Source organism: Molossus molossus, unplaced genomic scaffold (genome assembly GCF_014108415.1).
Source record: "Molossus molossus isolate mMolMol1 unplaced genomic scaffold, mMolMol1.p scaffold_m16_p_1, whole genome shotgun sequence".
NCBI lineage: Eukaryota > Metazoa > Chordata > Mammalia > Chiroptera > Molossidae > Molossus > Molossus molossus.
The window spans coordinates 106079529-106092989 of NW_023425344.1; the positions used below are offsets into that span (position 1 = coordinate 106079529).

Consider the following 13461-nt stretch of genomic DNA (forward strand, 5'->3'; position numbering starts at 1 on the left):
AACTTTTATAAGTCTCTTTTCCATATATATATATATATATATATATATATATATATATATCAATGTTTGTGTAAATATCTTTTTTTTTTCAAATTTCTGTCAGGCTAGAACAAACTCAGGTCTTATAAATGGCCATTTTTCAGTTGATTAAACAATGTCAGAAGAGCATTCAAAAATGAAAAATTAGTCAAGAACTACTTGGATGTCTGATTTCTCCTAAATTGACTGACTTTTTTTTTCACTGACCTGAATTCATTGGGAGTTTTGGTGGTATCATGTAGCTTTAACTTTAATTAAAATTAAGTCAGTGTCAATAAAATTTTAGAAATTTTTATGGGAAGGAACAAATTACAGTGCAGGTGATGAAAATATTACCAATAACAACATAAGTTTATGAAATGCGGGGCTAAATTTATTTTCTTATTTGTTTTAAATATGTTTTTATTAATTTTTATTTCTTTTCTTTTTAGAGAGAGAGCTAGAAACATCTATGCGAGAAACATCGATCGGCTGCCTCCTGCATGCCCCTTTCCCATGATTGAGCTTGCAACCCAGGCATGTGCCCTGACTGAGAATTGAACCAGGACCGCTCAGTCCATGGGACAACACTCAACCCACTGAGCCACATTGCCGGGATGTTTTTTATTTGAAAGTATTTTAATTTATCAATCAATAAATTGATAAAGTAACCTAAAAACCTTTTCTTTCTTTTTTTTTTATCCTCACCCGAGGACATTTTTCCATTTTTTGTTCAGATAGAGTGGGAGGGAGAGAGAGAGAGAGAAACATCAATGTGAAAGGGACACATCGAGTGGCTGCCCCCACACAACCCAACCAGGGCCGGGGACAAACTGCAACCGAGGTACATGCCCTTAGCGGGAACCGAACCCGGGTCTCTCAGGACCGCAGGCTGACACTCTAACTGCTGAGCCAAACCGGCCAGGGCCTAAAAATCTTTTCTTGTTCTTTATATTTGGGAAACAATTAGTAACTTGAGCCAAATCTAGAAATATGACTAAAAATCTGAACTCCTTGTAAAATAAGCAAGGTTGTACCTCAAATTTCAGTAAAGGATTTTAGGGTGAATGCTTGACCTTTTTGGACCCTCCTTTCAGTACATCTTTTTATTCTGCTGTTAAGGACTGTAGCGTTGTCGTTATTATCAGAAGAATTAGCCACAAATAGAGGAAAACTGAGAATAAAAGCACCATAAAAGCCAAAAATTACAGTAAGAAATTTGGAGGTGTGGCAGTGAAAGAGGAAAAGTTACCTACCGCACCGCACCAGAGCTTCCGAAACTCTGACTGTAGACAGAGCACCGCCATTCTGGGAAAACCGTGTTCTGTCTCTAACACTCCCAGGGCATGCTGATGAAGCCACCAGTACGCGGCCAGGCCACACCTGCTTTCTAGGGCAGAGGAAACGTTCTGAGGCTGCTCTTCAGCTTTTTAGTTCCCCACCTTGAGGAGAGGTCAATTGAAATGTCAAAGGTACATTAATGTTTTAAGGACTGTAAGCACCAAGAACTACATGACCGAAGGCCGCGCCCAGCAGAGCCTCTCTGCCCTCAGGAGCTGCAGGCACATTTCTTGCTTCCCTCTTAGAAATGCCAGGAAGGGTTTGCTGTCCCCAGGTCCCTGTGGTGTAGGGAGTGCCCCTTGACACTCCACTCTGCGGACAGGGAGTCACTGCTGGCTCCGGGGGTGTTTGGAGCCCTCCGTTCACAGGTCCCAGCTGTCCGTTCCCCGTTTCCAGGGGGCGGCCCAGCCTACTCCTCGGAATGCTTTTCCTCCAGCAGATTTTCTCCAGTTTCTGGAAATTCCATCATTCTTTTCTCTTCATCCATCACCTGTCTCCTTTGTTCTTTCCATCTGTCCCTTTAACAGCAATATATTTGACGTTCTCATTCTGGCCTCCACGTCTTTAATTTTTCTTTCCCATTTTCTGTCTCAAACATCTCTGCCTGCTTCTGGGTAAATTCCTCAGCTGTGTTGACACCCAGTCCCCATTCTCTCTTCAACGGTTCTAACCTGTTGTCTCACCTCTCCAATTATTTCTTTTATTTCAGTAATCATATGTTTGTCTCTAAATGTTTCATTTTTGAAAATCCACCAGTTTGTTCCTAATAGTTCCTTGTTATAAGCTCCTCTCTGAAATCTCATCCTTTGTGTCTTCAAACATTTTATGCATAACTGTTAGATTCTGTTTCCGATAGTCCTAACCTGTGCACTTCCTGGGCCTGAGTTTATTGCCTCTTGTGTCTTCGGACTGTCACCCAGAGCGACTTGCCCAAGCAGAGGCCCACACAGCGTGTGGGGTCAAGACGTAGATGGGGGGTTAAAGCCTCTGTGGGGAAGAAGTAGGACTGGACAGAGGGAGGAGCCATGCCGCCAGGCAAGCCCACCAAGCGGCAGCCAACCTTGGGGGACACTCTGGAGTACTCCACACAGAAGTGCTCGTGGGGGGCCAAAGTGAGAGGAAGGCAGGCTCAGCGGAGCTCCAGCAGCGGCAGCTGACTGCTCCACAGCGAGGCAGCGGGGCCTCTCCGAGCTCCTGACCAGGGTGGTGCTGGGAGCGGCCATTCTGCATTTTAATTGTAGTCAATGAGTAAACGCCATCTATAGTTATGATAGAGTATTTTTTATGAAGTCATTTCATCTTTATTGATGATGTTATTTATGGGTCTTTATTATAGTGTAACAAATAGAATTAGGGACATCAATGTTTACATTTGCAGTATATTCTGCATTATCTCAGTATTAACAATGTAAACACTACAAAAGAATGTTTAAGTCTAATTTTATTCAATTTAAGAAAAGTAGTAAAGTTTAAAGTAAGCATTTATATTAGCTTAAATGTAATCATCTTTACTTTTTTTTTACTTCAAAATTTTTTGAAACCAAAATAAATTTTATTAACTGATACTTATAGACCATTATCCCAAAATATGAATTTAAGAAAAAATTTTATTTATTTGGTCATTCTAAAACAAAGCAATTCTTAATTTCAGGCTGGCTGACTTTTTTTTCTTTCTTTCCTTTTGTCTCTCTTTCTTTTCATGTAAAGCATGTTGTTGGAATGGTCTATAAACGTAGCCAGAGACACAATAAGGATTACAGATAATTTAACCTTTCAAAAACATTTAACTGAAACAAGAATTTACATTGAAGTATTAATTTAATGCTATATTAAATTGTCACTTCAAGCCCCTGAAAAATGATAATAACAGCAATTTCCAAAAGCCTGAGCACAGGATCACACTACCATGTGGAGATATAAATATTTATCTGCGGCAATACATCACTTAGACTCCTCTCTGCTGAAACCTTCAGTCAGCTGTGAATCTTTTAATGGCATATTATTTTGCATGAGAAGAGCAACAAATTGGGGATTCATAATATTTGTTATTCTTGTTCAGTGCCTACAAAGGAGGCAGATCTTGTGGCTGTTGTATTTTATATGTTGTTTTAATTCTGATTTCACCACGTCAGTTTATCTTTGCATTACAGTTCTAACAAGCCCATGGTTTTACAGGAAAGAGTACTAAGGAAGACTGATGAAGAGATTAAATTTGCATTTCTTGATGACACCATGGAATCATTCACACATAGATTTTTAAAAAGACAGAAGTAAAATTGTTAGTGTTGGAACCCAGGTTACAGACAACAGGACACTGCCAGCATTGAGAGTACTTTAAAACAAACAGAAGCCATTAACTGATAAATAACAGGTGACAGGAGGTGTCCAGCTACAAAAATGCAAAAGCCAAAAGTAATGAAAACAGTATTTTAAAATGCAATCATAGGTGATGCAGCGAGTTGAACACTGGGAATATGGACACTGACCCCAAGAATAATTGTGATTGATTTAACTCCATATAGTAAGCATAAGGATTGATGATTATCAAGTTCATTTTTTAAAAATTTGGGAGTAAATATTCAGTGCCATTCAGATGAAATAAGCATCTGAAAGCCACCGCCCAGGTACCAGACAGAGCAGCTCTGTTCGCGGCGAGAGGAGAGTGTGGCCGCAGGTCACCTAGAGAGCCCAAAGGGGGATGTAACGGCCTCATTGTGCCACAGATAGGAACGCCTCAGGAAAATGCCATGTTTGAGGGGTCACTGAGAGGAACACTCTTCAGGATTGTCCACACTCTGTCTGTGCCCTCACAAATGAACCATCTCTCTATCCTGATGTGTGCTCAGTTTCTGAGCTGCACACGGATGACCAGTGTGGAGTTTGGTCCACTTGAGCCCTGTTCCCTGGGACCTCAGACTCCTCTGACTTCTGGTAAGGAGTCTGGCAGGCTACACTGGAGCCCTGCACCTGTCGAATCTGTAAACAGACATGAATACAGCACATAGCAGACTCCACTCATGTTAATCATGTCCCTTGCCCGCGGAAGGGCTGCCTTGTAGCCACATCAAGGCAGTGGTTGAAAGTGAGAGAAATATTGTTACTTTCTTAAAGTGTGCCCCTCAGGATTAGATGGTTAGTTCTCCATTCTTTCAGTCTGGAAATGAAGCATGTAGAAGGGAGAAAGCCAAGATTCCTTACATCGTCTTGTGATAGAATCAAGAATGTTAAAAAGAAATTAATAGATGCTGAGGATATTTGTAACTATTAAAAAAAGAAGATGCTCGTGCCAAATAATTGATTATTTTTAAAAGGCATGATATTGTAGTGCTCCCAATACCACAAAAATTATTTTTGAAGCAAGTTATTTAGTTAATTTGTTAACAGTGCTTAACTTCTTGAAGGGAAAGTGTTCAGAGTTCTGATCCAAAAAGCAACAAGAATAAGAAATATAATTATTTACTGATTTTTAAATATTTACAAAAAGATCACCTCACTTTATAAACAGATACATGCTATGCAACATTATTTGTTTTTGGAAAGTTTTTGTTTTATGAGAGTCCTTGAAGTCAGGAGTTTACATTATGCATTTAAAATAGAATCCGTGCCCGGCCGGTGTGACTCAGTGGTTGAGCGTTGACCCATGCACCAAGAGGTTGCCGGTTTGATTCCCAGTCAGGACACATGCCCAGGTTGTGGGCCCGATCCCCAGTGGGGGGCATGCAGGAGGCGGCCAGTTGATGTTCTCTCTCTCTATCCCTCTCCTTTCCTCTCTCTCTAAAAATCAATAAAGAAAAAAAAAATTTTTTAGTAAAAATAAAATAAAATAGAATCCATTTCTCAGAGAGCATATTAGGAACACATCAGGTGCTCTTGGAGGTCTTTTTCGCTCACCCCTTCCTTTCTTCCTCTTCCACCCCTCACCCCTGGGTCTTGGTTTCATCTTGCTCCTGCTTGAGTCATTGGTGGTCCCCTAGTCTTATTTTCTTATTCTTTACGAAAACCCTAGGAGCCATGGACTGTTACTACCCCTCTTCTCCAAATACGGAGACATGGAGAGGTTGACTGATTCACGCAGCTCATGGATGTGGAGCTGGACCACGAGGGCTTTCACAGCATGATGTGGCGGAGTCATGCCGTGGGTCCCCCTGAAGCTGTGGCCATGAATTTACACTTATTGGTTGTGGGATTACTTCTAGAAGATTGCATGTATAGGAATTCGTATAGATTTGCCCAATGGGGTTAGAGTTTGTGCACAGCATTTCCTGGGTTAGCTGGTGAAGCAAACAAGAGGATTAACATTCAGGCCTCTCTGTGCCGACAACCACATGCAGGGGACATGGTGTACAGTGGTCCCCCAGCCCTGGTGTTCATAGACCCGGTGAAATGCGCCTCACTGAAGTGAAACAGTACACTTTTCCCAGTACCCCCACCCAGAAATTCAGTTACTGGGTAGAATTTTCTGCCAAATTTTGACCTGTAAATGTTTTCTAAATGTTGGGCACCAACTGCAGCGTAGCACTACTGGAATCTAGCATGATGGCTTTGATGTGGTCTGTGGTTTTGTACATATTTAGATACTCGGGAGTTACAGGTGTATTCAATCTATTTTTTCAAGGTGGTCATCAAAGTCTCGTAGAGAGCCTTATCTTTGAGAAAGAGTACACGTAGACATTTGCTGATACAGGAGATCAAATTTGTGTTTTTTTGTTGTTGTTAATCCTCACTTGAGAATATTTTTCCATTGATTTTCAGATAAAGTAAAAGGGAGGTAGGGAGGAGAGAGAGAGAAACGTCAGTGTGAGAGAGACACATCAATTGGTTGCCCCCTGCACGGCCCTGGGGCCAGGGATCAAACCTACAAGCCAGGGTCATGCCCTTGACCAGGAATCGAACCCAAGACCCTTCTGTTTGCGGGCGGCTGCTCTAACTGTTGATCTGGTTTTTTGAATGTAGTAATTTATCTAATCTTAAAGCTAGAGGAGTTGTAGAATGTAATCTATATGTATATTTTTCCTTGAAAAAGAAAACAAAAAGCTTGTCGATGGTTTCCGTATAGCATTCAGAGGTCTCCTTAACATGTCACCATGGATAATAGTGCATGTCCACTGTGTCCCATGGCACTCTGAGTCTGCAGAGATTCTCATCAAAGAGACACTTTCTGCTGGCAGGACGTTTATAAGATAGAAAGATAGACCATGATGAGATAGTCTGAGCAGACAAGCACTAAGCAGGGTTAAGTGGCCACACTGAGTCTGGTGTCTCCAGCTGTTCCCCCAAAACATCTGTGTTGGGTCTCCCTCAGAGTAGACCCGGCACATGGCTGTGAGTTGGTTTGGAGCAGATAGATATAACACTAAAGTTTCTCATCAGAGTTTTGAATGAAAATAATAGTTATTATCATTGTCATCTGCAGAAGGAGGAAGAGTATAGTAGAGACCACAGGCATGGTGTGAAGTATTCTGACATACTGTTATCTGTAATCCTCACAATGACCTTGAAGTAAAATTATGGTGCCCGCTCCTCAGAAAATGAAACAAATGATGAGAGATTTAGTAACTTGCCCAAGACCCCACAGCTGATAAACGAAGGCACCAGGACACACACCACCCTCCGGCTCACAACCTGTTCCTTCCTGTGCTGTGCAGTGTGGACTCCCCGTTTCTGAGGCCCATCCAACCATCTGTCTCCAGAGGCGAGGGACAGCAACCCCTTTTAGTTCTTCAGAGCAGATTGGAGACATTTTCTCTTTAATCCAGGAGCTCTTTGCCACCTATTTCATATTAGCAAAACTCAGGTTAATTTATTTTTTCTTTTTAAAGGAGAGAAGTAGAAATTGTTCCACTGATCTGACTTCAAATTAAGAACAACTTGAGGTGAAACTCTATTCAGAAAATGTATCAAATTAAAATATGTAGCTCAAGAAAATAAGAGAGGAAGAACTCATGGACACAGACAACAGTGTGGGGATTGCTGGGCGGAGGAGTGGGGGGGGGGAAAGGGGGGATAAATGGTGATGGAAGGAGACCTGACTTGGGGTGGTGAACACACAGTGCAGTGTACAGATGTTGTGTTGTGGAATTGTGCACCTGAAACCTGTACAATTTTGTTAACCAGTGTCACCAAAAAAAAATTCAATAAAAGAAAAAGAAAATTTTTTAAAATATGTAGCTCAATTATGGTTAGAAAGATTGAAAAGTAAAAAAAAAAGACAGGAGCATCTTTAAAATGTGACAAACTCTAGGTGGCAAAAAATCTGTTTCATACCAATGCTGTTCATCTTTTCTTTAGTGGTAACATCTAAGGCTTAAAAAAACTCTTAAGATGGTTAATATTATAAGAGTTGATGATTGATAGGGTTTACCACTAGAAAGTATGACTCTAATTCTTATTTTTATAACGTGGCCATTGAAAATAAATTCAAGCAATGCAATTTTTTTTTTTTTAATCCTTACTCGAGGATATTTTTCCATTGATTTTTAGAGAGAGTGGAAGGGAAAGATGGAGAGAGAGAAACATTGATGTGAGAGAGACACATCAGTTGGTTGCCTCCCACATGACCCTGACTGGGGCCGGGGATTGAATCTGCAACTCAGGTACGGGCCCTTGATCAGAGTCAAACCCACAACCCTTTGGTGCATGAGCCAGTGCTCTAACTACTGAGCCAAACCAGCCAGGGCAAGCAATGTGATTTTTTATAAAAAAGGAAAAAATCAAAAATACCCCAGATTCCACCATTGTCATTTGGTGACCATTCCTCCAGACATCTCTCTGTAAATATGCTTAATGTATACAATTTTCACAGTTTTGGAATCATAACAATCACATTGTTCCTTACCCTAGAGATTTCACATGTGTCGTAGACATAGAAGAATTCTTTTGAAATCTTATTCCCCCCTCATTTTAAAGAAAGGAAAACCTCCTTTTTCTTTGGCAAGTACACTGGGACCCATTTGGTCAAGTTTGGCTTCCAAGGGGAAGTGTCTTCATTCTGTGGTGTTGTAGGGCATGATCATTAAAGACTTCCAAACTCGTGTTCTGTTTTTGCAACTCTAATTGGAAATGGTGTCAAAGCTGGGATTCTGTCCAGCAGACTTGATGAAATCCAGCATGGGTCCAGAGAAGCTCCGTCTGTCTGCAGAGCAGGACACAGGCTCCATGTAGCGGGGCCCACCCTTCACGTGGGCAGTTTAGCTCCAGACAGTAGTCTCCTGAGAAACAAAAACTAGAACTAGAGCCCAGCCTGCCCAGTTTGTAACACTGGGCTCTCTTCACACTTTCCTCTTTAATCTTGACTTCAACACTATTAAAAGAGCTGATCTTTGTGGCCGAGTGACTCTGTCTTAACCTTGTAAAGTCATTATTGAGGCTTTTGGGAAGGAAGATGAAGGCCCTCAGTAGAGTGTAATTTTACTTTAAAGGAATTCCAGAACGGACCATTCTGTTGTTATCCAAGTTTTGACTTTACAAATTAGTTTGGGATATTAGGAAAAAAATCTCTCTTTGAATATAAAGTTGAATATATATATATATATATATATATATATATAGAATATAGTTGAATATATATATATATATATATATATATCTCCCTGTATTAAGCAGTATATATGGTTACTTTCTATAAATAGGACCTTCATGATAGGAGGGGGTCTCTTTGTGTAAACACCATAGGCAGAAGAGTTATATTTTACATCTGAAAGAGCATCTTTTGACTGGATAATTTTGTTTCCTTTTTCTTTCTCTCCTGTGCAGTATATAGTGGAATGTCACGGGATTACCCTTCTTCCCCAGTTCTTGGGCATGTACCGGCTTAATGTTGACGGAGTCGAAATATATGTGATTGTTACAAGGAATGTGTTCAGCCACCGTTTATCTGTATATAGGAAATACGACTTAAAGGTGAGATTGATCTTACTCATTTTTCTTAAGTAGTTAAGCTTACTCATCCACGTTGTAAATGTATTCATCATGCTAAACACTCATCCGCATTGTTAATGTTGTCAGAGATCATGCCTAACGCTCAGGAGGTGCTCAGAGCTCAGAGCCACCACCAGTGCGCTCCTTCATGTGAGCCAAGGATCGCTCACTGGATTTCCCAGCAGGTGCATGTACACATTCGCGATAGCATGTCTAGTTTATTCAACAAATGTTTATTGAACACCAACTACATACCAGGCACTGTTTTTAGATGCCAGGAGTAGTGTGATAAACAAAACAAAACAAACCTTCACTCAAGCAGATGACTTCTGGTGGGTAAAGACAGACAACAAGGGAAAGTAGTCAGTAAATCATAGCGTATATTAGGAAGTGGTAAGTGGATAGAAGTAAAGACAGGGAAGGATGGGGAATCGATGCAGTTTTAAATGAGGTGTCAGGGAAGGTTTCACTGAGAAGCTGATGTGGATCAGATCTGGGGAGGTGAGGGAGTGGGCTGAGGGAAAACATCTCTGGCAGAGGGAACAGGCCATGAGACAGGCTATCTGAGACACTGAGTGGCAGACCACCGGGAATTTTGAGTGGAATAAGGTGATCTGACTTCTGGGATCACTTAAAGGCAGAATGTCCAAGTTAAGATTTGGCAAACTATGACCTTCCTGCATGTCAAATCCAACTTGGTCATTCTTGTAAATAAAGTTTTACTGGAATATCGCCATGCCATTGTTTCTGTATTGTGTGTGGTTGCCTGTGCGCTCTAATGGCAGAGTTGAGTAGTTATCACAGAGATTGTTTTGGACCACAAAGCCTAGAACATTTACCCTCTGACCCTTGTCAGAAAAAGTTTGCCAAGCTTGGGTCTTCATCAGTGAATCTTACAATTTTTAACTTAGACTCCTTCACCCTTAAGAGGATCCCAAAAAACTTTAGCTTATGCAGGTCATGTCTACTGATATTTGCAATGTTAGAAATTAATATGAGAAATTTTAAATACTCAATTTATTTAAAATATTAAAACAGTTGCATGTTAGCATATTTTAAGAAAAATAACTATCTTCCAAATAAAAAAGAAATTATAGAGACAAGTGGCATTGTTTTACATTTTTGCAAATCTCTTTAATGTCTGACTTACATTAAATATTAGATGGTTGCAGTGCCTTATCTGATTCTGTTGTCAGTCTATTGTTATTTGATTGAAATGTGTGAAGAAAGTCAGACTTCACACACATATGTAGTTGGAAAAGGGGAAGGGTGTATTTTAATAACTTTTTCAGAAATTTGTGGATATTGTGTTTTTGTTTTTTTTTTATCCTCACCCGAGGATATTTTTCCATTTTTTGTACAGATAGAGTGGGAGGGAGAGAGAGGAAGGGAGAGAGAGAGAGAAACATCGACGTGAAGGGACACATCGAGTGGCTGCCACCCGCACGACCAACCAGGGCCGGGGACAAACTGCAACCGAAGTACGTGCCTTTAGCGGGAACCGAACCCGGGTCTCTCCAGACCGCAGGCCGACGCTCTAACCGCTGAGCCAAACTGGCCAGGGCTGGATATTGTTTTTTTTGATATCCAAAACATGACATATGATAATTTCTCAAAGCTTATGTGGAGTGTGGAATATGCAGTCACATCAGTGAACTTTTGTTCTCTTTTCATTAAAAACCATTGGTCTGACTACATCATGCTTTGGTTGTTTGGAATGGATGGCTTCACTGAGTGCTTTTCCAAATGTTGACACATTTCATTACACAATATCAAGAAGTTACATAATAATACCACCAGTCTTATCAGAAAAGGCTAAGTATTGAGGTGCTGGCAAGCTCAGGGAGGTGGATACAAGTTTTGTTGTTTTTTTTAAAAAATATATTTATTTATTTTTGTTACAGATGTTTATTCTTTTTTTCCCCAAAACAAGTTTTTTAGATTTATAAGTTTTACTTAAAAGCTCAAATTTTACCACTGGGCGCAAGTCCTATTAGTTGTTTTTGTGAAGCATCGGCACATGGCCCCCCTCACAGAGCCTGGCCCACCCGAGCAGCTTCAATTACCTTTGAGCAAATATCTGACAAGTGCCCAGATAGGAATAAATAAGATTTTCAGTTGTTCTTTCAAAAAAAAAAAAAAGTTCTTTCATGAATAAATTGGCGCGTTCAGCTCATAACTCAAACCATCACAAAAATGACTGTCCTTAAGCCATTGCTTTTTCATAAACAGGCATGCTTTATGCAGACTTCCCAAACAAATGGGGAAATGTATAATCCATGGTCAGGATTTAATAAAAACAGATTTCATTGCTTCCTCAAGGACTTTGTGTACTTAGATGCAGATGTAAAGATACAGCTGTCTTGTGACAGACTCTCCCAGTACCATTTGGTACCACTGCTGGGTTTGTGCCATTGATTTTACCCATCACTGTTTTTGTAATAGTCACGCAAATATCAAGACAGCGAGCAAAGCAAATAACATCTCAGTATTATGATAAAGATAGTTTTGACATTTCAGATCCCTGAGGTCTTAAACCACACACTTGGAGAAGTGCTGATCTAAGGGAAATGGTCTGGGTTTCTCTCCTGCCCTCTGGAGTTCCAGGCAACTTTGCAGTCTTTCCAAATACAGCCTCAGTCTGTCCTGTCTTCAGGTCGTAACCACTTCGTTCATTGCAATTGCCCCTGGTGGGAACTCCAGCCCCGGGGTGCAAGGCTCTTGGACACCGTCTCTGTCATAACGGCCATGTTGAGTATCACAGAACTCTGTTCACTGGTCTGCGTCCCCCATGTGAGAAGCCAGAGTGACCTCTGAAGCCACATGTCCTGGTTGTATCCCTTGTCAACTGTGTACAAGTCATTAAACCTTTATAAGTCTCAGTTTTTTCATCTGTGAATTGGGGATAATTTTACCTACCTTTGCTGGGTCGTTGTGTGGATTAAATGGGATATGTACATGTCATGTTCAGCATAATTCAGAGCATCTGGAGTTGCTCAATGAATTGTGTTTGTCTCATCCATTCTATTACTAAGTGCCTTAAAGGCAAATTTTTTGTCCTTACGTTTTTATCCCCCTGAAATGCCTAAGATAGTGTATCTAGTAAATATATCTTGTTGTAAATTATACTTGTAGACTGGATATTGTAATTTTAATTTGCCTTGGATTTTATCATTTCATCTTTCTTTTTAGCTTGTAGAATAAATAAATTATATTCTTGCCAGTACTTCCCATTGTGATGGAACCTAGCATCATTACATGGCTCAAACGCTTGGCCTTAACTTATTAACCTTGCATTTCTATTTTTGTTTTAGTTTCTTATTCTGAATTAATTTAAATTTGGATGCGTTTTTTCCAGGCTAATGGTCTGCATTACAATAGAGGTGAAGCTTCACTGAGAATCCTAAACAGGGTTATATTGTAGGAAGAAAAAGAAAGAGAGAGAGAGAGAGAGAGAAGAAAAAAAACATTGACCAAAAACTTGGTTAAAGATACAAAAAGGAATGAATGAATCATTTTTCCTCTGCCCAGGGCATAGGCAGTGTTCAAGTACTACAGATGTCCCCCTTTTTCTTTTGGGAACATTCTTTGTCAGATAGAAATCAGGGCACAGAGGAAGATATTTGTGGCCCGTTTCCGGGAATCCCTGAAGGGATGAATACAGACCGTTGCAGGTGGTGGTTCTGGGGTCAGCTGTGCAGAGGGTATGCACTGTGATGTGGAACAGGGCCATGGGTTTTCCTTCATGAACACTCACATTGTCCACCTTCATTGGGTGGGTCAGCTTTGTGCCCCTCTGACATAGCTCCAGGAAACTTTGAGCATTTTTCCTGGGCTGGCAGCAGGGTCTCTCAGATCCACCAGGCCTGGAAATGCTGAGCACCAATGGGAAGGAGATTGACGCTGGGGGAGACTCCAGCCTGGTCTCAGCTCCCTTCCCCGATACAAGGAGTCTCCGCATCTGTGAATTGCAGGTCACACACATCCTAATCACTAAGATACATAAATGAAAGATGATCATGGAATAAAATCTTTGGTATTTTATTTAATTAATTTATTTATTTTTAATTTCTTTTTCTTTATTGAGTTTAGAGAGAAAGGAAGGGAGAGGGGGAGAGAGAGAGAGAAACATCAATGAGAGAGAACATTGATTGGCCGCCTCCTGCATGCCCCCCATTGGGGATT

At 40.7% G+C, this 13461-nt stretch overlaps 1 protein-coding gene across 1 annotated transcript in view; it reads left to right on the plus strand.

Moving 5' to 3' along the window:
* PIP4K2A (phosphatidylinositol-5-phosphate 4-kinase type 2 alpha) overlaps positions 1-13461 on the plus strand; it is a 160263-nt gene that overhangs the window by 113423 nt on the left and 33379 nt on the right. The window contains 1 exon segment of the mRNA XM_036246572.1: positions 9112-9258. Coding sequence (XP_036102465.1) covers positions 9112-9258 — 147 coding nt within the window.